General features: G+C 44.6%; 1 protein-coding gene across 2 annotated transcripts; it reads right to left on the minus strand.

Annotated features, from left to right (window-relative positions):
* Nucleotides 1-891: 891 nt before the first annotated feature.
* Nucleotides 892-24,935, minus strand: prickle1a (prickle homolog 1a). Of its 2 annotated transcripts, none has more exons than XM_048257959.1 (8): nt 24,681-24,935; nt 8,372-8,551; nt 5,940-6,053; nt 4,992-5,129; nt 3,838-4,041; nt 3,419-3,605; nt 2,456-3,316; nt 892-2,353 (listed from the first exon to the last, which is right to left on the minus strand). In XM_048257959.1, the coding sequence occupies exons 2-8, from the start codon at nt 8,540-8,542 to the stop codon at nt 1,506-1,508; spliced, it is 2,523 nt and encodes an 840-aa protein (XP_048113916.1). In that variant the 5' UTR covers nt 8,543-8,551; nt 24,681-24,935; the 3' UTR covers nt 892-1,505. The 2 variants fall into 2 exon arrangements, with proteins under 2 accessions (XP_048113916.1, XP_048113917.1); XM_048257960.1 differs by lacking the exon at nt 24,681-24,935 and adding an exon at nt 13,275-13,537.
* Nucleotides 24,936-25,149: the final 214 nt, after the last annotated feature.

Raw genomic sequence — 25,149 nt, forward strand, 5'->3', positions numbered from 1 at the left:
GCAGTGCTCTCCACAAAAAGATTCGTTTTTGTGCTGAAAACTGCACCAATCGAAATAACGATGGTAAGAGAATGGTCAATATCCCTAAAGGAATGCATGTCTTCACAAAAAAACAGTAGATGTTATGTTATATTAATAATGCAAATGAAAAACAAACTCTGAAATGAGATGTTATTATCATTGAGACTGCAAGGGTATACCAAAAATGCAAATTGTAGCTTACAGAAGCCGACTAATAGGTTAAGTTTATAACGTGGCCGGCCACTGAGCGTCGGCTGTGCGCACATCTAGTTTTGTTGGTAAACCGGAAACCCTTTCATAGGTTGGCTTTATTTTACCATAAGAGAATCTCAACAGCATTTGTACGAATACATTCTGACTGATTCAAGTATGTAACCCTAGGTTTATTTCTGTGTCAAAACATGCAAAGTGAGCTGAATTACTGCTGTTTAAAATTTAGCTACAGTGTTTTGATCCAGCTGAATTAATAGCTGGTCTCTCGTCACCACAGAGTTTCCAAAAATGCTGGTCATGTTAAGTTGTTAAAGGGAAAAATGGCCTGGCCACTATTAGAAATTTTAAAAATATGGTAATGTTGAAAAGCAAAATAATCAAACTTTGTTTTGAAACCTCCATAGCCTCAACACAAATACATGTTTGTGTGTAATGATATAATTTTATTATGAATTTATTTTATTAGCCTTCTTTTCCATGTTTTTTACATTTATAGAGATTATATGTTATATATATATATTATATATATATCTATTTGCAATATACCATTACCTATAAATACAACCCGACTAGGCCTGAGATAATACAAAGTTTTTGACCCCATTGATGGCCTTGGTACAAAAGAAACTCATACATGAAGATAGCATGGGTCAGAAGTAATGATCATATGTTACTTTATTATTTTTAAAACCCTGATTAACAAAAGCAGAACTCAAAACCATTACTGCAGGTCCAAAACTATTACTTGTAGCCAGAACATATAAAAACATCTTTTGAAACTCAGGGATATAAAAATATCAGTTTTACATCTTAACTTTACAGTATATACATTAATATTTGCACTGTTAAATAAGAATTTCAGTTTGTAAATGCTGTTTCATAAATATATTTTAAACCTGCCAATGATGCTTATTACTTATTAGTAAATGTCAACTGAAGTTGCATACTGAAATGCAAAAATGTTCTTAAAATGTGTTCATTGATACTCGCATTAATACATTGATACTCATACAAGGAAGTGAGGATAGGAGCAGGCTCTCCTACTTTACTATATGTACTCATACAAGGAGACATTTGGAATATGACATTTTCAGGTTTCCTACTTTTGTCAAACAGGGAGTTTAGTGTAAACACAGTTATAGAGCTCATCCAGGCCATCTCAAGTCCCCATCAACTTTAACATAAGGAAATCAATGCAGGTCTTTGAAAAGCGTAGTATTATACAGAGTGAAGAAAGCTGAAATAAAATAATAGAAGTTATAGTTGATGACCTATGAAATTATGCAATTTTTGCCCTTATGTCCCCTTTTCTTTTTGGATTTTGTTCTTGGACCAAAGTTGGGAGACACTTGGCTGGGTAGATCATCAGCGTAGTAATGGTACCTGGGTTGCCTAGGCTGCGGAATTGGCTGGCCCAGGAAGAACCCTTCCTCCTCTGATTCGGATGAAGAAGAGGAGCAGGTGGAGCACCAGTCATCATCCTCAGCCCCATAGAGCCCCAGGAACCTTTCCACAGCTGGGTTCTGCAGACCATAATCAGAGGCAGCATGGGCTTGGGACTGCTGTCCATACTGCTGTGGGTTTCCGTGCCTGTGGTGGTCCTCTCTGAAGTAGACGCGGGCCCTCTCTTTAGGGGGCATGTGCAAGGCGTTATCTGATCGCGACTTGCGACTCCTGCGCCGCCTGTGTCGGTGATGATGCTGGTGTTGCCGCTGGTCTGGCTCCTCAAAGTGATACACGCGTCGGCGAGTCCGTTCACTCATCGGTGGCTGGCGCACCTCCAGCTCGCTGTAGCGTCCATTGTCCACCACGTCATCTGAGAATTTGACCTGCTGGGGCTTGGACTGCGATCGCGTCCTACGCAGCACAGGCAGGTGAGGCAGCTTGGGCCTCGCCTCTGGTAGTGGCACAACCTCTTCTTCCTGCTCTTCCTCCACTACCTCCTCTTGCTCCAGCTCGGAGGTCATGCTCTTGAGGGAGTTGGCGCTCCTGTGGAGCATGGAGGAATTGAGAGTTCCCATGTTGCTGGTTTTCTCACAGTCCTCTACTTCAAGTTCAGGAAAGTTTTGTAATGAGTAAAGTAGTGGGCGATCTTTGCTGTCACCATCAACAGAAGCTCCTGCAATTATCAAAAGATCAGTCAAAAAAGCTACTAAAAACATGTAACATTTTTAGAAACACCAGTATAGGAAATGCATTGAGCAGCAGTCTTAGATCTTACCTGTGATATTAGACAATGCCAAAGAGTCCATTGAGTCCCTCACACTCGCCGTGTTCTGCTTCAGTTCATCAGTAATGCACTCCAGAGAGTCGTTGTACCACTGCTTATCATTCCGCTTGAAGCCACTTGCACCATGCTCTTCCAAATCCAGCTCCTGGATCTTCCTGCTGCTTGCAGGGCCAGGGTGGCTGCCATAAGCCGAGTCTCCCAGGCCATCCTGGGACTGAGCCCAGTACATGTCCACCTGGTACTTCTTACTAGCCAGGCTCTGGCTGCTGCTGCCACCACCTGGCTTGGGTTCAGCCTTCGTTTTGACCTCAGACTCGTTCATCCACAGTTCTGTTGGCCTGGCGTCCTCCTGCTGCTGGAACACTCCGTGCTCTCCGAATTTGAGCAGGAGCTGGGTCATGTAGTCTTCATGCTCAGCCCACTCCTCATGGTCCTCAGGGGCCTCCTGCTCCTGCTCCTCCCTGTTCCCCCAGAAGTGGCCATCGGGGAAGCTGAGCTGAGACAGCTTGGTAGACAGCGTGTCCTCTGCGTTTCCAGAGAAACCTGGGAACTTGTAGTTGCCAGCAGGGGAGAAGAGCAGCGACTGTCGGCACTGGTCCGCCGAGCGGCTGCTCTTTCCCATGCGCACACTGCGGCGGGATTCGCGAGACCGGGCCGACTGGAAGGCCGAGTCTGAGGAGTCCGAAGCGTGGACATCCTCTCCCATGCTGCAGGCCTTAGAGCAGTAAATCCGCCCCTGTCTCGGGAGGAAAGGACAGCCCAGCAAGGAAGTCTTGCACTGGGCACAGCTAAAACATGTCTCAGTTGCGTGCCAGTGGAGGCCATCATATGTCATCTGAGCATGGTCCACACCTGGAGTTGGGAGTAAGGGTATTGATTACAAACCGGTGGAATCTCTGTGGTACGCATACTCAATAGGTAGAAGTCAACAAAGCACAGGCCAAGAGGATTTACCAATGTGCTCTCCGCATGCCTCACAGTACTCTGCGTAGAGAGACTCAAAGCAGCCACAGCAGTAAGGCCGTCCATCCTTCATGATATACCTCTGCCCACCCAGAATGGTCTCGCATTCGAAACAGGCAAAGTGCTTCATGTGCCAGTGGCGGCCCTCTGCCTCTGTGCATTCGTCAGCAAAGATGATCTAGGAGGGTGCAGAGTTTCAGTTAGATGGGACGATGGCAAAGCTTGTATTTCACAGATTTTGGAAAAACTGTCAACTCTCTGCAAAGTCTCACTCCAGTATCTCTAGTCTGTTATTAACTTCTCTGAAGACGCAACAAATATTCTGAAAAAAAGACTTGGCTGAAACGAAGCCCTTAATTAGGCTTCGCTCTGTCATGGATGTTAGTGCCGAACAGTGGACGTAGACTCACCTCGTCACAAGCTGAGCATCGAGGCTTCAGCAATTCTGCATGATGACGACCACAATGGATCTTGCCCTCATGGTAGAAGTATATCAGGTCCACCAGGAGCTCATTGCAGGTTGAGCATGCGAAGCAGGCAGGGTGCCAGCAGAGTGCAGGCCCAGCTCTGGAGGCAAAAACGGTCATCTCGCCACCATTGATACTTTCCCCACACTGTGAAGAAAAGAAAACCAGTCCATGAGAACCAGGAATCATATAAATCACTTAAATACTTGAATTTGATTGGTTGGTGCTGTGATTTGTGATTAGTTTGACAGTTCCTGTATCAGTATATGCGACCATGTTTTTCCCTCTTAAGTTCCCTGGCTGGCTATATCTCTCAACAGTAAATGATAGCAGGTCTACATGTGGCTTGGGAGAACGGCATGCTCCATGCCTCTATGCAACCACGGCTGGTACAAGATGACATCCACAGTCGTTTCCTGTCATTAAATATGGAGGCATCGCTGGAAACTGGGGTGTCATATGGCCACAACATTTCAGTGGCCCGCTGGTGAATAACGGTGGTGTTGTATCCCCTTCCATCTGTCTGGAGCCAAGGCAGTATGTGGCATCCCCTGTCAGAAGGAATTATGGCTGCAAGCTCTGTGGTCTGTTTTCCCTTATGTCTGTATGCTATGTGGGGACACAAGCTTGCCTGTTCGCTTGGATTCTACGACAATTGGACGACTAAAGAGGGTCAGAATGGCTATGAAATGAAAGGGAAGGCATGGACCTTTTACCCCATCAGTGAACTTTGGCCGCTTCAGAGGAATATGCTTTCATAGGGTTTAATGTTTTTTTCCTCAGGCTGCTCTTCAGCCATTGTAAGAACTAACTGGATATTATTTTCTACTACATTAAGTTTAGAATCAGCACAGAGTATAAATGATACTTTTGTTTGAATGAGAGAAGACAGGCTGTGTTGTTTTAGACATAGTCAGAAAAGAAATGGAGGGGATATGTTTATGAATGTGCCAGTCAAAAGAGTAGATTTGGAACATCAGAATGGCATTGACAACGTCAACATTGATTAACTTCTTCTTTGAGCATTCAAGAACAGATTTATGCATCATGTTCCCATCCTTTGTTTTAGAAGCTCAAGTAGTAAATCTGATACTCACATGATCACAAATGGCATGTACTACTGTCCTGGGCAGCATTTTGAGTGTCCCCCTCCCGAGCGCCTCCTTCTTGCGCTGCACGCTGAACATGTGCAGCTCCTTCTTCTCCTCCTCACTGAGGGACTGGCAGTAACGCACCTGGGAGTGATAAATAGAGGGGGAAGAGTGTTGGCTTTGTCAAACACATGAGAAAGTAGTCTTTTGGCACACAGACTGACAATGATCTCTCGCCACAAATCTGGGGTGAGGTCCATAACGACACGGCCTGACCTCAGTTTACACCACCTCCTGTTTTTCTGCTATTTAACAAACACCCTTCCTCTCCTCGCCCCCAACCCCACACTAAACACCAGCCAAAGCCTTAACGAGAGTGAAAGGGGCGTTTACACAAACTGGTTCCATGTTTAGAGTGAAATCAAGAGATGGATGACAGAAAAGGGAAAAAAAAAAACAAGTGGAGATGTACAAGCGAGGCTGTCTTGCCACTCAGCCCCAGTAAACAGTGATGCCATACATTCACCCCCCACAACCCACCAGTTTAACATATACTGCCACATCAGCCTCTGCTTGTAAACTGATGTTATGCCAGGAATCTTCACACCACATGGCGAGCAGAGTCCTCCCCAGCAAACATCATAAAGTCAAGTCAAAAGAGCCTCATTCTTATGGTGCCGGCACCCATTGAGAAGGCAGATGAAAACAAAGATCCCCTCTGTGATGGCACCACCGGGAATGCTGTGGCCATTGAGCGGGCCTGAAAATCACAGGGTTTTACCAGTCGTAACAAAGCGTCCCACAGCCAGCACAGGTTCAAGGGTGTCTTTGAGGTCTTTGAGGGTGGGAAAAATGTTAGTGGGCTTGCAAATCCTTGCCCGTTACACTTTTACTAATGTGTGAGCCTGTTGTAGCATAGTTTTATGGTGCACCTTCTTCGGATTTTACTCATACCTCATTGTCGTGGGGAGGCAGTTGGTACAGGAGCTGCTTGATGCGGTATTTCTCTCCAGGGCTGTTCACGTAGGGAACCTTGTCCTCAGGCAGGCAGGAGAAATACAGCTGGACCTGTGGGAAGAGGTCAGAAACCCTCAGTTCTGTGGAGGCAAACGGCATGATGAAGTGTGTGCAAAAAACACCATGACTTGTGGCGGCAAAAAACATTGGAAGATAAAATTGAAATCGTCTATGTAATTTCCCACACAACTAACTTCAAAGCAAAGTCAAAAGGCAGCTCACGTCACACGAACATTGTTTAAATAAAACCTTTCAGTAATGTCCAAAAATAGTTATACAATCATCCTATCACAACAAACATGCCTGGTCTCTTCAGCAGTTACCAGGAAGGTTGTGTGTGTGGGGGGGGACAAGCAGCCTTTAGTTGTCACTCTGACCAGAACAGAACTGCTTGCCTGGACTGCCCCGTTGGCTCTTTGACCCGAGTGCAGTGAGGGGAGAGTGCTTTACGAGCTCTGGTCATTACAGCCCTCAAATAAAGAGGCCGAATGTGCCTGTGAGTGGAGTGGAGTGTCCATCCATGCTGCAGCTAAGACAAGCTGCTGGAATGCCATTTAGTCTCTGACAATCAGGCATCGTCGTAAATTATGCACATTTTCATGCAGCTATTAGCCCGGCCCCTCTCCGCCACTCCCTCAGGGCTGTGCTGACCCAGTCCCGGGTCTGGGTCTCACCCTTGCAATGATCACCCATAATGTGCAGAGGGGCAATCCAGGGAATGGCTGCTATAAAGACATAAGACTTTATTCCCTGCATTTTACACAAAGCCCCAGCATGTTCAGATTTTAGGGGTCTCCTGGTGCTCTGGCCCATCACTCTTGTTCACTGCAGCCCAGAGCGCTGCTGCTCAGGAGGGTGGGCAAAGAGAGAACGAGGGCCTCCCCCATTGTTTTGGGAGAGTGCCACATCACAGCGCCTCCAGACACAAGCAGACTGTGTTTGCGGACTGGCCTGTAAACGAGGAGGAGGGGGGAAAAAAAAGACGTGGCTTGCAGTGCTTTAGTGCGCTGTTAGCCAGCGGTTGGTACTCGGCCTTCGAGGCTCAGAGTCTGCCAGCTCGTGATAATCACTCACAGACTTTCCATGAACGGGTTTGTAAATAGGAAAAAACACACATCCTGTGTGTGTGAGAGAGAGAGAGAAAGAGAGAGTGACTGGAGGGGGGGGGGCCTCAGAGTTGCTCCATAAGAAAAAGAAAGGGATAGACACGGATTCCTATAAATTAGAACATGCCTTTCCAACAGAGTCATTCTCGCGCTGGCTGTGTAAATTGATAGCTATTGGAACCACGCTCTCACTGATTGATCTCATGTGCCAACTGTAAGGCTTTAATGTAATGTTCCAGATATTTGGCACAATATTTTATTTCCAACACCTCCCATAGAACAAGACGTACTCTATCCTCAAACTCTTGACACATAACTTGTATTTTTAGACAAGGCTTTTATCGTCTGTTTTGGGAGTAGTCCCAGGATTTGACAGAAATCAACACTTTGATCATTTAAAATCCACACGCATCTATGAAATGTTTTATACACTTCCAAGTCCTTTCCTGTTATACAGTGGACCACTAGGAATACTGATTAATGTTTTCAGCATGGGCTGGGCTGCCTATGACCGTTGGCTGTCAGATTTTCAATTGGTACATCTGGGGCTAAAATAGTCCATTCCGCATGGTAAAAAAAGTCACCATTCTCCTGTGACCTTTAACAATATTCTTATTGCAGCCTGTTAAAATTCACATGGTGGCAGAGTAAGTGTGTGAGTTAGTGTGACCTTCTCATAACCAACTATTTGAGGTTAAAAATAGTGTGTTGGCTTAATGACATCACCATTAGTGGGAGTAGCACTCCTGAGGACTTGGAAACAGAATCTGCTCAACTGAAATTAAAATGAATTACCATGCTAAATTCTGTGTCTAACAGAACAGAGTGTTTGAGTCATGGATACAGATTAAATTGACTAATTAAGGACATGTGTTAATCCACTGAACACATTGTTCAGTGTTATCTGTAGCATTAAAGGAAAACTCTGGCAATTTTTCAAATAGATCTCTTTTTCTCGAGGTCACCAAGTACTATTGGTACGAAACAAAATTAAACAAATCGGTGCTACCTAACAGCCTGATTTTAAAAATCTTTTTTCCCCTGAGCCATGTGAAAGTAGGCCAATGCATATTTTTAACACATTAGAACTCTATCTATGGATTCTGTTTTCAAGCGTTGACTGGTCAAAGAAAAGAAATGCCCTATATAAGAAAAGTAATGCCCTATAAGAGTGAAGTAATGCCCTATAAGAGTGCTATATTCTCACAAGAGTATTCACACACAGGAAGTGTAGGCAAGGGGAATGACGAGTTGTGACCTCACCTGCTCAGGACGCAGGCCTGGCGGCACCCAGGCGTACTCCTCCAGGGCGCAGCCGGAGTCGTCATCCGACGTGGAGCTCCGCTGGAAGCCAAAGGTGAGCTTGCTGACTTTCTGCTCCATGTCCAGTGGCCTCACGGCACCGTGGTAACCGGCTACGTTCTCCAGGTTCATCAGAGCGACCTACAGCGGCACAGCAAGTAAGAAAAACACATTGGTCAAATGTAAAGCAGCGCACACACACACACACACACACACACACACACACACACACACACACACGCATGCACACAAACTCTGATGTATGCCACAGGGCTGGGACTGCATTGTCACCACCACTGGAAGCACAATTATCCATGCAAACCTGGCTCCTCCGCAGAGAGCCCTATAAAAAGGCTTGGCCTATAAAAAGATTGCCATTTTACTGTCATAGCCAGTGTGGCAATGCATCACCCAGAGGTCGTGCCTGATGTGGTTTTGGTGACACTCCCATGTTCCAGCACATTTACGCAGGGACATTTTGTCTAGTTTAACAGCAATTTAATACAGCCCTTTTTGTCATGATGGGATTCGTCAGGAATTTTTATTGGTCTTTCCTACTAAAATGGGAGTATTTTACAATACCTCCATATATTTTGTCTTTTTTTTGATATCCTATATCTCCCCTTCATCATGCATCATGTATAATTAGCACCATCCAGACTGTAGATTTCAAAGAAGTAAGAAAAATGCTTTTGGTTTTCTCTTCCAAAGAAGAGCATCCCCAGTACCACATAGCCTACCAGTGGAAGTGCAGGCCATGTGCAAATCCAGTCACATATGGAAAGTCTCTACAAGCAGATTCCCTCTGTCCCCCAGTGCACTGTGTGCCTGAGCCGTTGTTTTCTAACCTGCCAGAAAGACTCATGGTCAGGACGCGGACAGAGGCCCATTCCTCTGCCTTTCATCTCCTGGTGCAGCTTCACAGGAGGGGCGCAGGGAAACAGGTGAGACTGGCCAGGGGAGTGCCCGGACATGGTCATCAGACCTTGACGCAATGCGGTGGTGGACACGGAGCACAGCGAGATCAAAGAGAGACACCCCCTCAGAAAACACACACACACACACACACACACTGACCCAGAGGATGGGGCCACACTTGAGATCAATGCTGCAGACCGGACTGGAATGAGGAGAAGCTGCTGTTCTCTTTGCCACTACGCAAATCACCCCTCACCCCTCCTGCACGGCTCAATCACCCAGGAGATTTATTTCATGCCCACCTTCTCATGACTGCAATAAAAAAAATTGACATCCATGTCCTTGCAGCCTCACCCAATTGATGGCCCTATATAATGTTGGCGTCAAAGCCTGTGTTATGAGTTACCCCTTACTGTGGAAAGTGAGCGGATCAATAGAAGAGCCCCATGATGCATATTGGGGAAAATAGATGGCTGTCCAGTTGTGCTTGTTGCTCAAGGCTGTAGGCTTCTGACTGTGAGGCTTCAATGGAGAATGGGCATTGGCTCCCCCACCCATTTCCCCCCCCCCCCCCCTCCCAGGGCCCGGCAGACAGCTGAAAAAACCAGCCACACTTGACTGCTGGCTTTGAAGAACACAGACAAGATGGTCAGGGCTTGAAAAATATCTTCCTTGGAATGTCGTCCATGCATTGGCTGCCTGAAAGTGTGGGTCATATACACACGCCACCCCTCTACACACACACACCAAAAAAAGAAAAACATGACGAGCAAACTGTTGACAGTGTCAGCTGTATCTGCTGCACCCTGTTCTGCGTTGGTGACGAGTCTTTCTCGGATAGCCCCACATGCCATTGCCCTGCTGATGAATGATTAGCTGCCTCCCAGGAGACAGCTACTGGCTATTCATAAACTGGCCACTCAAGGACAGGCAACAGATTCAAGTCATATCACACCACCACACAACCAACAACAACACCCAGTGTCCTCCATGGAGCACTCAGCTTTCAGCACACAGCAGAGAAATATGATAAATGCCCAAACAAAAATGTATTGTTATCAAGCCCTCACGAGAGAAACAGAGACTGACACCTTATGTGGAATTCTCTGACGTGTTCTCCATTGAGGAGTGACAGAAGACAGGGAGGCCTGCTCTATCAGGCAGCTGTTTACTTCTTCTGTCTGTTTTATCTGCTAAATGAGGCCTGTTATCTCGGCCACTGGTATTTAGAGCCCCCCAAAACCTGTCTTTAGATTGGGTCCCCAGCCAAAAGAAGAAGCTTCTTTTGTTGTATTCATGGTCATTCATGTGCTAACTACAACCCTGTTTTTAGGGTAAGTTTTTAGTACCAGCCAGTGTCTTTTTTTCTCTATTGCAACATACTTCCAAAGAACGTGAGCCAAAATGAATGTTGAATGAATGAAACTGAAACTGTCATAGGCTGGAACGTGTATCCAGTGCCACTGTGGTAGACACATTTCTTCAGCAGTTTTTATTTGGGGGTCTGAAAACTTTCTCTCAGAGAATACACAGATACAGTATTTCATCCTTGATATGCAGGCAGACCCACCAAGTTGAATTGAAGAATAAAGAACAGTCAGGGCCGACGCCCTTCCCTTGAACCACATCCTTAAGTATGCTAATTCTATCCAAAGCAGTTGTCCACAGCGTTTCCTCCATTTCCACATTCAATCAACATTACAAGAGATGGGAGACAGATTAGACGTGTTCTGTTGCAGTGTGGGGATATACTAGCAGCTGGACTGAATGAAAAACAAACATATATTTAATGATCTGTTGGCAACGATGATCGTGTAGGCCCTGCATGCAGGAAGGGAGGCTGGGGGCCAGTTCCTGTGTGTGTGTGTGTGTGTGTGTGTGTGTGTGTGTGTGTGTGTCCTCCCACACTGCTGTGAACCCCTGCTGTACTAAGTGTTTAACAGGCCCTCTCTTTTGTAGAGGTACTTGTTAACATGGCTTTTGGGAGCCTGAGATGCATATCTTTCAGGTCCACCCACAGTGGGCTTATAGACCCCAGTGAGGGGCAGAAGTGGGTGGGTGGGGGGTGGTCCAGGGACCCTAGAGGGGGTAATCGGGTGATCAAGCCTGAGAACTAGCCCTAAATCATATGGTAATAGACCCTCTCAACAATGGAGATGCATTTACACAAAAGTATGGGAAAACGATGTTTTGTAACCTTGTTGAAGTGAGGATAGAGTGCGTGCAGACTCCTTTAGTTTAGCCCATAGTTCCTACTTCACTTTCCTACAGTTTCATCTGATTTGTTTAAGTAATACCTTCGGGGGGAAATCTGTCAAAGCTTAAACCACTTCATCTAATTTGTTTAAGTAAATCCTTTAGGGAGAAATCTGTCAGCAGTTGCGACGGATGAGCCTGTGTTCACCTTCACTAAGAAGAGTTGAACCCCTGGAGCACACACTAAATCAAAAGTGCTTTAGTATATAGGCATATGATATTTTCCTTAACCCTTAAAGGTGTGGGTCTTTGAACATTCTAACATAAGATTCCTTTCCGCAACAATTGAAGGTTCTAAAATTCTATGTTGAATTCAGTGAACCCAGAAATTCTTTAGAACATTCATTTTCCAACATTCCCTTCACACCGGTGTGACGGTACACCTTTAAGAGTTAATTATAATCGAGTCCTTAGACAGCTACATACATTTGGTAGTACATCAGAATTCGGGAATTCTCCATACTGATTAGAAAACAGTTTCACAGCTTCAGCACAAGCCATATGAAAGCTCACAAATTTTAATGAGACGATTCTCACAGTGTGTATTTGAATGATGAGGCAAGATGTAGTGCTTCTGAGGGTTACTGTTTTCATCAAAAGTGTTTTATGACATGTCTGAGCTACAGATGCCACAAGATTTCCTGTGGTGTTTCTGGCACATTTTGTGACATATCTGTTGCTTCTGTTGGAAGGAACCATTTTCACACTAGATTTGCATTTAGACACGTTGGGCTTGTTTTGCTTGGAAGATAATTACTTAAAGCCAAAGGCTTGTTGGTGCTTCAAGAACACAGCACGGAGTAATGGCACAATTGTAATAGGACATTTGAACACAGGATCGGCAGAGCCAGCTTGCACAATTCATAATGGAGTCCATATGCTATTTTCCCCTACAGTGCATCCAAAAAACGTTGCAGACGCATATTGCCCAAAGCTTACAAGGTTTGACACAAAGGAAATGGAAAATTACTATTACAATATCATCAAAGCAAGACTAATGTGTGAGATGTATGTCTTATGTGTCTGCCGTGTGTGGCCAAAACTAAATATTTAATATCAGGTCTTTCAAAGAGTCTGAACTCAAAGACATGGAATAGAAATACACAAAACAGAGAGGCCACATGTGACGACTCATTTGAGATAGATGAGCCTGTCTCAATGTGGAGAGGCAAGAGGCAGCATTTCGGCTGACCCTATCAGGGCCTCATCCATCATGGAGAGTATTATTCCAAGGCCAAATGGTCGTGAGGCTTTCCCCTGTGGAGCGAGGCAGCTTGAGAGAGACCACCTGCATTCATGGCCTGACACACATGTGCTGTCGGCAGACAGCTGACAAGCACCCTCTGGTCACAATCATCAGACCCATCCAGCTGAACCATACTGCCAGTGTGTTCATACACACACCTTCCTCAACACCCTGACACCTCTTAGACTCTACAAAGCTATGTTTAAACCACAGCTAATGAATTTGCACCCCTTAGTCATGTCAACCTGCCTGGTACAAAGTGATATCCAGCAACCTGAAAGTAAGCTTGCATCTATGGCTTTAGTTTGATAGGTTTGATATCACAAAGAATTTGCTTGGAAATATTTCCTAATAATGTTGCTTAGCGCAATACTTCTACAGTGATCAAACCAACACATTTGCTGCCCTGGACAAATTTCTCCAAACTCCAAAGACTTGTCTTACCTTACTGAGCAACAGACACCTGGCTGGCAAAAGTTTTGATGTGTCCTCTGTATGCTTCCAAGTCTCGGGGCTACATGTCTTTGGGCTTTATAGCAACCACATGTACGATTGTCTACATCCAAGACAGGCAATCTCCAATCCTTGGTCCAGAACTTTTGCATCCAAAGCTGTCAGCTTGACTACATCCCATATCAAAGGGAGAGAGTGTCACACGCTCTGGCGCCTATGCCTGTATGTCTGTGCCTATGTGTGTGTGTGGTGGGGAGCAGGTCAACCAGATGGCTGTTTCCTTTACTCTACTAGTCCCACAGTGTCAGCGCCAGCTCTGAGCCACTCCCCCTGACCAGGGCTCAGCCAGTCAGGATGGGGCATTCACCCTTTGCGACCCAACCTATCGCACTTCAAACACTCTTCAAATGAGGTCCACCGGGGAGTCCGCCCCTCCTCAATAGCTCCAGTTTCTCTCCTGAAGTGAGCTTTCCTCAGAAACTCCCTTCCTAAAAATGTTGGGTTCCCTCTCTTGACGTCTGCTGCTAGTTACTTAACAGCTCACACATGTCAGTCCATGTGTTACTATGCTACATGTAAATGGTGCCATCTTGCAGAAATCCTAAAAGTTTTGTGGCTGTAAAATGATTAAGTTGTGAACAATACAAAATGAACTGGGTTTCTTCTCACAGCAGTGATGCTGTCTTTATGCTTAAATCCCTCTGTTTTACATGGGTTGACCAGTGTAGTGAGAAGTGAATGTCAAAGGCCAGAATTAGTCTGTGCTCTCTTACAAGAGGCTGAATGGGTCTCATCTAAAGTCCATCCCTTACTTCCCAAGTCAACAATGATGTCAGCAGGTCCACACCACTGTGATGGAAGAATTGCCCCCCATGGAATCTTGAGCCCTGCTTAACATATGAATGAGACATGTCCCTATCCAAATCCACCACTTCCATGAGGAAGTTTCACTATCAACCTTGTGATTGTACGAGGAAATGTATGTTGCCTTCGGGGAAAATGAGTTTGAACTTTTTATACGCCTTCCTGTGATTTACTCTCCACAGAAACCAGATTCCATTAGTCATCTTGAAGGCTTGAATCGCCACCCTGGGATTAAATGACAAATGCTGTTGGAATCATTGTGAGTCTGACAAAAGCTCCAGGCCAGACTTGGAACAAAACCTGCCTTTCTGTCCTGTGCCAAATCTGGTGCCCTAAGAAAAATGACCACAGGTCATCCATTGATGCTACAAAATAGATTGGAGGAGCCTTGGAAAAGAATCTTGTATTGCATGCATGCATCTGACTTGGCCTTGAGTTAAATTCTGCTCAAACAGAGCCAGCCATGCTTTCCATGTATAGAGCTGAGAGAGCAGAATGCCCCCAGAATTGGAAAGTAGAGGGACAGTTGACCTCATCCTCTCTCCCTCATTTCCTGTGGAATGTGAAAAAGGTGAAGGCCTTCCTGTTGTTTCAATAAACAAAGCTCAGAGTTTAGGCTCAGGTTGTGGCCACCGGAGCCCATGTCTCCTAAACGGGGGAGGAAGTTATGAAATCCAATCCCCCTTTCCTCAGGGTGGTCTTTATTGGTGACCCCAAACAATTCACTTTTCACAGCAAAGCTACAAGAGTACCATCATGCTGTGGACACTCTTAGCAAGGGTGCTTGTATGCTAGTATTAAGATTTACAGGAATGGTCAATTAACCAGTATTTCACAGTGCCCTTTGTAACTCTGACTTCAACTATATATATTTTTAAAAGCTGAAGTTTTGTATGTAATTTCGAACACATTAAAACTAGTATATGGGAAAAAGACAGAAGGAGTGAGTTTTTTCAGGTTTGTGAGGAGGTATGTGACAAAGCCATTGTTGCAGTCAAGGCCACAGAGTTCTATTCACAGCAGGCTCCAGGCTGAACTGCAGTCCTTTGTGCAAAGGCAGAGTTTGCCCCCTGTTACATTAGCAAGTCTTTAAGGGAGAAACAATTCCACATCCTGCAAGGGTGGGGTGCTTTCATGTGTTTTAAGGTAAGCATTGCAGAAAACCAAATGCTGTGGTGCCTACATGCCAAAATGAATGAGCAGAAAATACAAAGTGTAGAGCAACAACTCAAGCTGGGTGCAAAACCTAAAATCCTGAAGATAGGGATGCCTTCCAATGGCTTTTTGTTATAGGTTGAGAGACAACATTTTTTAAATTCCCATTAGGTATGACTGGTAATGTGATGGGTTGGTACTTCAATCATACAAGGAAACCATTATTGTTAACTATGCCTGCTACTAGTGGCCAGTCATGGAGGGGGGGGGGGGGGGGGCATGAATGACAATACACTAAAGAGCATTGCAGCAAATGCATCGCAGTGATCTAACAGGTTCTAATGGAAGGACAAAGACTCTTCAATTGACCATTGACACAAAACAATTTGTCCAACACCACTCAAATTCTCAAAGTACTTTAAATCAAACAATTCAGGTTAAACTACATTATTTTAACCCATCATTTACAGCTGTGCATCACACATTTAATAAAAAAGAAAGAGAAGTCATTAAGAAGAGGCTATTACATCCAAGTCTATCCAAATACACATCCACTAAAAGGGGATGGGAGTTTGGTTTGCTGGTGGCACACTAAAAGTGGAGAACTATTGTTAGAGAGGGGTCTTGTTTCACAGTTCAGGGTTCACTTGAGATACTTGTGAAATATAAAACAAGACAAGCCACATATCCCTGACCTCTGACCTTTTGTGAGCGCCCAGCGAATCGTAAATCTCTCCCCTGCTTTATGGCCCTCCACCGTCACGACTACAATGACCCCAACAGCACCTCACACCTGGCCCTCACCTCAACTGTAAAAGGAAGAATGAGAGAGGGCAAAAACCAAGGTTCTGACCCAACATGTCCCAACACCCCTGAGAGCTTGCCTGCCAACATGCTCCAACAGTTAAAGACCTGACCACTGTGGATAGCACTGGATTCTTGGACAATATAATCCCTCAGGCTCTTGGAGATCAGCAAAAAACAGACCTGCGAGGGCTCATCTCAAAATCCTCCCAGAAATAACATTTAATCAGAGCCTGGCTGGCCCAGTGATACGGTTCAGTTGTCACTGGTCAGTGGTCAAATGCAATCATTCCTAATAATAAGAATTACAGCCAGGAACAATTATTCAATAACAAAACTTCATTTTTTTCTGGCATGACTCGGATTCCTGCTCACGCATGGAGAATTGGCTGATCTACTGTAGTGTAACAACCTAATGGATTAAAGTACTTTCCTTATGTTGGGAGTGAACCATGGAAACAAGATGCACTGTAACAGCACTACGGAGGACTCTTCGTCGGAAGGTCAGAGTGCTGTATGCCCTTACATTGTATTGCTATTTACTACTGTCCCCAGCCTTTGTTGAGTGTAGCACCCAGTGATGAGAGCCATCTTATCATAAAAGTAGGGCTGTCTCAAGGCTTAAATGACTTGCCAATGGCCATTATCAGGGGGCAGCCACAACAAAAGGTGCAGTCATAAAGGACCATAAAACCCTATCACTACTGTAATAACAGCCCTTTACGCCTAAAAGAGGAAAAGGTCAACTGGTGGAGCTGACTCTGCATTGATATTGACTTAGGGAGATTGGAACTGACAAACTTAGGTCAGACAGTGTGGTGGTGACTGGTATAACCCTCAGATAACCCCTTAGACAATATCTCCCAAGGAAGACCAGCCTCAGCAGAATGTGAGCCACATACAGCTCTCCCCTGACAAACTTATGTCTAAACACAGAGCCAAATAATGAATAAGTAGGAAAACCACACTTGACCTTGCTTGAGGTCATTTCATCCTGCAGTGAATCTCACAAATCAGTTAAGGAGATGATATATCATGCTATGACCATGGCTAAACCTTTGTTAGAAATAAAACAATCAATCACTATAATCAATTTATATTGGACCAATCACCAAACCAAATCACATGTTTCATTTGAATAAATCCAGAAGTAATGGGAATATTACATTGGCCTTTATTTGTTGTGGTGGAGGTATAGCTAACAAAAACTTAGTGTGCATTTCACCTTAATTCTAATTAAATGTGAACTTATTATTAGGTTTGTGCGCTGTTTTGGCAGAGTTGGTATATTAGTATAACCTCCAAAAGCACATTACAGTGATTTAATACATGTTAAAGTGTTGCCTTATTTAGCAGTCAGTGGCTGATTTCTGTATGTGTTGCTTTTTTGAAAGAAAAAATCTATTTAAAAGTATGTTAAACCATATAGTGAATCTTAACTTCAAGTGAAACACTATTGATAAGGATGTCTTGGTTAAATCATGGGATTTAGACATCGTATTTTACCCCTTATTTGACACCCACTTACTCAGTTGTAAAATCCAGACCTCATTGGGGACAATGGGAAGTGAAGCGTCAGAGCTCCCTGAGCAATTAAAAGAAGGAAGCTCTTTTACTGGCTGACACTATAACCCCACAAAGACTATGTGGCAGTCTACACATAGACTTGGCGGATGACCTCTTCAACTGTACACACTTACACACACACACACACACACACACACACACACACACACACACACACACACACACACACACTCTCTTAGAGACATATACATTATTTCAAATCACTGTATACAAGCATATGTACTATAATACTGCATCTCGGTATGGTTAGCTTAGAAATAAATTGAACTGTAATGCTCACAATAGTGACGTATGTGATTTTGCCATTCCATTTAATGTTGTAATCAAACTCATATACAGAACTCCTTTTTACTGCAAACTTTTTAAACCTTTTTGTAAGTATTACAGACACATACATAATACCCAAACCAGATACTAATTCAGTTTAGTGGATTCTCATAAAGCGAAAATATTCAAGCACAGGGAAAGTCGATCCCCATAAAAAGACAGCACTTGACTCGGTGACACCCAATGGAGGATATATGTTTCTTTTAAATGCTTCAAGACAGAACCAAATGACTCAACAAATACATAACATCTGGCACTGTGTCTTTCCCTGCCTTGATCCTTGTTTCGACGATAAGTGCTATATCCAAGCATGTCAGGGAGACCATTTCCTGTTCGTGTTTCGCCCAGAGCGAAACTGGCACAGAGCTGTGTGGTTGTAGGTGGGTGTTAGTGCCTGGGAATCCAGTCTGTGGTGGGGCCAATAAAAATCAAGATGGCTCCTCCTGATTCCCACACATGGGAGTCTTACCTCCAGCCACAGGGCTTGGGGAGAAAAAAAAGCAGGCCAATGCTGTTAGCCAATAGTACGAAACAGTTAAATGCTTCTCAGTCGGGATCCCACTAATCATTAACATTCCTGGTGAGGCACTGCACTACAGTGCTTTATAACTGGCTAATTAAACACATGCTCCAGTGGCATTTCACAGAGGGAACAGTCACCGGGGTAAGTGGGGATGCTTCATTTTAGCCCGGCTTAATTGGGCACAATTTAAGTCATTAGGGGTGGTGGTAAAGTCAAAAGAAAAAGAGGGAGAGAAAGACTAAAGTGGCTGAATTATACCGGGGGCCCCTAAGAGAAACATCCCTGACTCTGATGTTGGCCCCTCAGTCTTTTAATGTGGAAATGGATCGCAGGTATGCCCGCTGTAGAGCTGCGGGGAAAGCGCCCTCTCATGTGAGTCCAACAGCTCCGTGATTAGGACCATTTATCCTGACACGGACACAGGGGGGAGCAGACAGTCGCGTTGACCATGGCAATGGTCTGTGATGACCTTGCTTGCCAAGTAACCAGCTGTGATAGCCATTGTTGTCAAACAAAAAAGGGCCCCTTTTATTAGGCCTGTGGCTGATGGGCTCTTTTTTTTCCTGACTCAGGAACTTAACTTCCATCCAACAGGCCGTGTTTCTTAAACACAGCATCTTCTATCAGCCTTTGCCTATGCAGTAAAAACAACATTTATCCCTTGTATTAGATCAAGAGGCCCTGCTTACTACAACAACCACCTTAGATTTAAGTCACACGGTTAAAAAGTTAAAGCCACCCGTAACTAAAGGCAGACAGCAATCCAAAAAGACATGCTTTGGCTGATGAATCACAGTACACTTTGTGTTGACAAAATACAAACCAGAGCTATTACTGGCCAAACATCTTGGAGGGGCTTTTGTGGGAAGTGAATAGAAACCAGGCTGGGGCATCTGTTATCACCGAGAGCAGATTACACATACCATGCTACCCTGCATCAGGCCTACTTTCAAACATCAGAGCCATGCTGCAACATCCCATCGTGGCATGTCTGTTAGTGTGTATGGTATGTGCTTGGATCAGTGTGTGTGTGTGTGTGTGTCTGTGTCTGTGTGTGTGTAATGATGATACGATGATGCCTGCAAGTGCACATCTGGTTGGCTGTCTCCTCGCCGCTGTTTTTCCTCATCCGCTGATCTCCAACAGGAAGGTGGTGCAGAAGCATTCCAAACACAAACAGCTCCCTTTGAACCTCGCGCTCTCCCCCTTCTCTCTGGGGGCTGCCATGTGGGCCGTGGCCAAACAGACTGGCCTTTGTCATCCCTCCGCACCATTGTGGGCCGTGGGGTTTGCTCTGCAAGCTATGTGTCGTCCGCTCGGCTCAGCTCTGCTCGTCTCGGTCAATATTGACCCACCTGTCCACCCAGCCTCGGGTCGACCATTGCTTGGACTGTAAAACCACATGAATCCACAGCATAGCGGAAGCCGGGAGTCCAAAAACAAAGACCAGCAATGACATAATACTCGCATGCTTTGAAGTGGCCGCAGTAAAGATACATTTGTTTGAATTGACCGGTCCTGTCCAACTGGTGAGGACAATCCAGATGTCGAGGCCTGAGCCTGAGGAACGGGCAATGCAGAGCGGGTCTTTACTTGTTTAGGCTCCCCCTCAGGTGTCCTAAGATGCCTTACTATGCACCCAGGAAAAGAACATGTTTTTTGGTAGCATTCTTGTTCAAGATTGTTGCATCATTTTTTTTTCTTTTCACATCAAACTAATATGAACTTACAGTGCTGACTTGACAAATTTAGTGAATATCCTGAAATCTAAAACTTAGAATGTATACATTGCTCTTCCACTAGGAGAGAGGCACCACATTTCCACCTAACTGCTGAGAGAAATATCACCAGAAATATATTCTAATATACCTTAAGTCTATTTAACCTATTTATTTAACCCCAACATATTTACTTGGGGTGGTGGACAGTCAGTACTCGAGGAAGCAAACAGTGAGATCTATTGGTGAAACCTGACATTTTTACTGTGTTATGGCCGAGCTCCTGGCTCCATGTCCAAGCATACCTGATTTCCACTGGGCTGTCCTTTATAAAGTGTGCTTGGTCATAGCCCAGCACGTGAGAAGTGGACGGTGCTATAAGCTGACTTTCACATGGAAATAGGCATTAAGGAATGTGATACCGGGCGGTCGTGCGGTCGGTTTAAAGAAAAGTTACATATTCATTTTTTCGCTCTGCTGGACTTGACTGATGAATTAGGTTATGTTTGAAAATGAGAGCACATACTAATACATTTGGGATTTGAGATCATTCTTGTTAAGAACAGAATGACTCAATAGTGGTACCAATTCTGTTACTATTTTTAGAAATTCTGACATCAGTCTTTACCAGAACAGCATATGTACAAATATGAATGTGTACAAAAAAAAAATCACACACTTTTTAAAAATAATTTGACATTTTAATCACATTACTCCGTGTGAAGAATTCAAGGAAATTGCTTGCATAGCCCTGTTCAGTGGAGTCCTTAGGTGGTTGTATTTTGATTCCTTTTGACCTTTCCCATATCATCAGTCTGGCTTGACAGATCCCCCTCTGACAATCACAACATGTTGGCTGGAATGAGGAGCACAGGAAAGGGAGGGGCACACAAGTTTGGAGCACTTTGAGCCGGGGGTCCGGAAAGTGCTGGAGGATTCTTTTTCGGCGGATAGCTCGGGGTGTTTTATGGCTCACTGGAGGCCAGATGTTTACTTTTTTTGGTCTCTCCCTGATACTATGTAATTACAACTTTCACAGTATTTGGTGTGATTCTTTTGCTGCTGTTTCCATATCCAAAAAGAAAGCCAAACAACCCCAGCACAAAAATCCTCCCTGAAATTTCCCTTTAACAGCAAATTCACATCATCTTGTCCATCAAAAAAGAACTTGAGATTTATGTGGTTTTGAGTATAATAATGGATCATCATAAAAGGTACAGGAGCATTTTACATGCAGGTGTACATTTAAAAGTGTTGATAAAATTAATGCAGGAACAAAAACATATCATATATCATATGCGCTTTGCATGGCTGTGATCTGGAATATGTGTGAGTCTGCATATGATATGTTAGCGCTCTGTTGGGGATAGACTTCAGCTCCTCAGCTGCTGCCTTCAAGGGTCTACACATGTGTGGAGCATTCATCACCATGGTGGTCTGATGCTTAGCCACATTTATGCTGCGCAGCACTGGATTACCGCAGACCTGGTGTGACATTAAACTCGCCGCCAAGGATGTGTTCCAGCAGCATTAACTTTCAAGTGCTCGTAAACAGCCAAGGCTGGAAGCGCTAAATCACTGGCCACCTCTAATCAGCTGCAAATAATATGCCTCTTCCCCATGTGTTTTCAACATGGAGGTTCTCCCTGTCTCTCCTCGATGTTCAGTCATCCAGTTTCGAAGTTGGACAGCGCAGCGTGAAGAGAGACAGGCCCTGCATGCTCATAGCCTGACCACTGGTGATTACGCCACCAGCATCTGATGTTGGGTTTATTTTGTTCCCGGTTCAGTGACCACAGTGTAAGACCACGCCTGATGTTAAAGGGGGCCAAGCGTGGCAGCTGACGTGTGGAGGGAGTGACCACGTGCGCACACACACACACAGACACACATAGACCACCATTTCGACAGGCCACATATTACGGGGTCCTGCTGCAGCCCCACCGCAGAGAGGCATTTACGGGGCGATGAGCTCCAGGGCTCTCCGCTGGGCCGCCAGGCGGAAGTGCGCTGCCCGTCACAGGCACTCTTCATCTCTGCCATGAAAGACAGTGTTATTCCGAGAGGTCCGAGTGGAGTCTGGCTGGCTCCACTGCCATCCCCTACCCGCCCCCCCCCCCAACAGCCTCATCCATCCACACACACACACACACACACACACACACACACACACTTCTTCTCTGGGTTGGCTTGAGCCCAGTCTTGGGATAAAAGCCTGCCAGAGTGTTTGGGTTTAGGGCGATTTACACGGCTGCAAGGTGATTAATTCTGGCTCCGCACAAACATGCCTCTGTGTGCGTCTTGTGGGTGCAAGGCCCTAAATCAACAGCGTATACATGCTGGTACTGCATTTACACTTTCATCACTCACATATGCACACACACACACATGCGTGTGCACCCCCTAACTCCCCCTCCACACACACACACACACACACACACACACACAGACATATATAGACAGACACACACACACACACACAGCCTGCATGGCCCTTTGGCCCACAAGGACATGGGTTCCTCTGTTTATGTTCCCTGTCCAGCTTACTTTTTGTAATCTCGGTGAAGCCACACATGTCGCTGTAACATACACAAATGAACTCACACACAGCAATGATGTGCCGATGTGCATCCACTCGACAACTTGGCATATATATCAAACAAAACACATCTGCAATCAGGAGGGCTTATGCAAGAATTATCACTGTCCCGTGGCTGTTAAACAGTTGATAACATTTCAGGAGAACTGCTCTCAAATGTGGTCATGGCTATTCACCATTTGTTTGTTCATAGCCCCAGTCATAATCACAATCCAAAATGGACAATGTCACATTGTTATCAACTTTAAATATTACTTTAAAGAGATACGTTTAAGAATAAGTGTGTGTGCAATACGTGATATTTTTAAGCTGCAGAAAGGGAAACAAAATCCAAAAATCAGAATTTCCAAGAAATCTAAATACATTTATTTAGCTTCCTTCTAACCAATATATCAGATAAGGTATCTCATTAAGCTCGTTAGTTTGCACAATATGAAGAAAACTACTCCTTCTTCCTCCTTGCGTTTCAATGTTGACTTCATACTCCGCGTATGGCATCTTTCTCTACTCCAAACGAATGTGCGGATCACAAATAAGACCCTTGCAGCCACCAACATGTCCACTAGAGGGCATTACTATATAGGCTTCTCGTATGCTCAATCCTACACCATCTGACTCACTTATACAGTCCCACCTTTTCCCTGAACAATTGCTTGTCATGAAGTCGTGAGCAGTTTGACACTGTCTTGAAAGTTATACCACAAAATAGAACGGACACATGGGAGGCTCCAAATAAAGGGCCCAGTTTATGGGGGGTAAATAATCAACCCTGGATCAAATCCCCAAACTCCTTTAAATGTAGATGTGCATAGGCTCAATCATGTAAAGTGACCATACAGTAAAGAGCCCTTAAGAGACTGAATCTGTTTTGCGGTTTCTCACTTCCCTAGTCTACAGCCTCCGCGTTGCTGCACTGGGACTTGCAGAGCGTCAGAGCAACAATGTTCTTTCTCCTGTCTCTTCAGCTGCGACTGTAGTGACAGATTTTGGGCCGGTGGTATGGACATATACCATTCAGCGAACAGGCTTAGCTATTCTCCTATTCATTGTATTCAGAGGGCTTTTAATGAGTCATAATGGATCATTGATGCGTTTTCCTTCACACCCTGACTAAAGGTTAAAATAGGCTAAAGGTTGAAACAAAAACATTATAGGCCTATTTACATCTGAAGTTTCATTGAGTCCTCATGAGGAACAGTTACTGAAAAGTTGAAGTTGAAATCAAATTGTTGCTTTGTTTGTCTGTGGTTTCGCCTATTGTAATGGTCGTCGTACATTCGTCGTAAGAATATGAAGTTTACTTTAAAGTGGATAAAAATCCTCACAAGGGACCGATACACGTATGTGAAGACTCGAGGTTGGTACACGACAGACAGACAGCAAACTCGCTGCGCCGACCAGTTGTCACCAAAGTGACAGGCAACAGCTGAGTCCATACATCTGGAACCCTGGGCAGCGGCACTGCATTGCCTACACCCGATATGCTCTAACACCCAGTTTGAAGTTACCCACAGAAGAAAATCTTCTTTCATTTAGCCTATTTACCCCAAATGAATCCTGTGACTTTCCATTTGAATTATCATACAAATTGGAGAGACAACACACATTCTCGGATTTAAATAAATCAATGCATGAAGTTGTGGGAAAAGTTGGTAGGCTAACAGTAGAATACTTTTGTAGTAGAATACTTTTGCCTACTAACCAGCAATATCACACAAATTCGTTAAAACTGCGTAGTAATTTATTCAAAACCCAGCTAAACCCTGATACTGATGAAAACATGTCATAACAACACTATCAAAGATGAACTGTAAACTCACCTATTATGTCTTGTTTCTCGGCGGCAGTCAAAGTATCCCGAGCCAGATATTCCTTTAATTGAAGACGCAGTTTACTTTGGGTCTCATTTGACTTATACGTGTCCACGAAGTCAAGATAAACGTGTCTGTCTCCTCGGAGCAATTATAATCGATATCAAAATCGGCTGAATGTAGGACATGGCATGCTTGAATGACACCAAAACACAGACAACTTCAGATGTCACTGAATTCATGAGTATACAACTCGCCAGTGGTCCCGGGGCTTTACGCACACTGAAATGACATTAACATTGCTCCCAGCCTATTGGTTTAAACATGCAACCCCCCCCACACCGCGGAGTCCGCGCAAGAGAGAGAAAGAGAGACGCACACATTTTTGTCTTCCAGAATAGGCAGAAATGTTGACGTTTTCGTAACGCTGTATGCAAAAAGAGTGGATAGATGTGGGCTAAATACCTTTCCATAGGAC

The sequence above is a fragment of the Alosa alosa genome, chromosome 11, assembly GCF_017589495.1.
Source record: "Alosa alosa isolate M-15738 ecotype Scorff River chromosome 11, AALO_Geno_1.1, whole genome shotgun sequence".
Taxonomy (NCBI): domain Eukaryota; kingdom Metazoa; phylum Chordata; class Actinopteri; order Clupeiformes; family Clupeidae; genus Alosa; species Alosa alosa.

What these genes read in the sequence shown, in the direction of transcription:
- prickle1a (XM_048257959.1), bottom strand. Translation starts at nt 8,542, where the DNA reads ATGAACCTGGAGAACGTAGCCGGTTACCACGGTGCCGTGAGGCCACTG. An exon ending in CAGGCCTGCGTCCTGAGCAG is followed by an intron (nt 6,054 to 8,371) that starts GTGAGGTCACAA and finishes CTCTTCCCACAG; the next exon opens with GTCCAGCTGTATTTCTCCTG. An exon ending in GATGCTCAGCTTGTGACGAG is followed by an intron (nt 3,606 to 3,837) that starts GTGAGTCTACGT and finishes GCACCCTCCTAG; the next exon opens with ATCATCTTTGCTGACGAATG.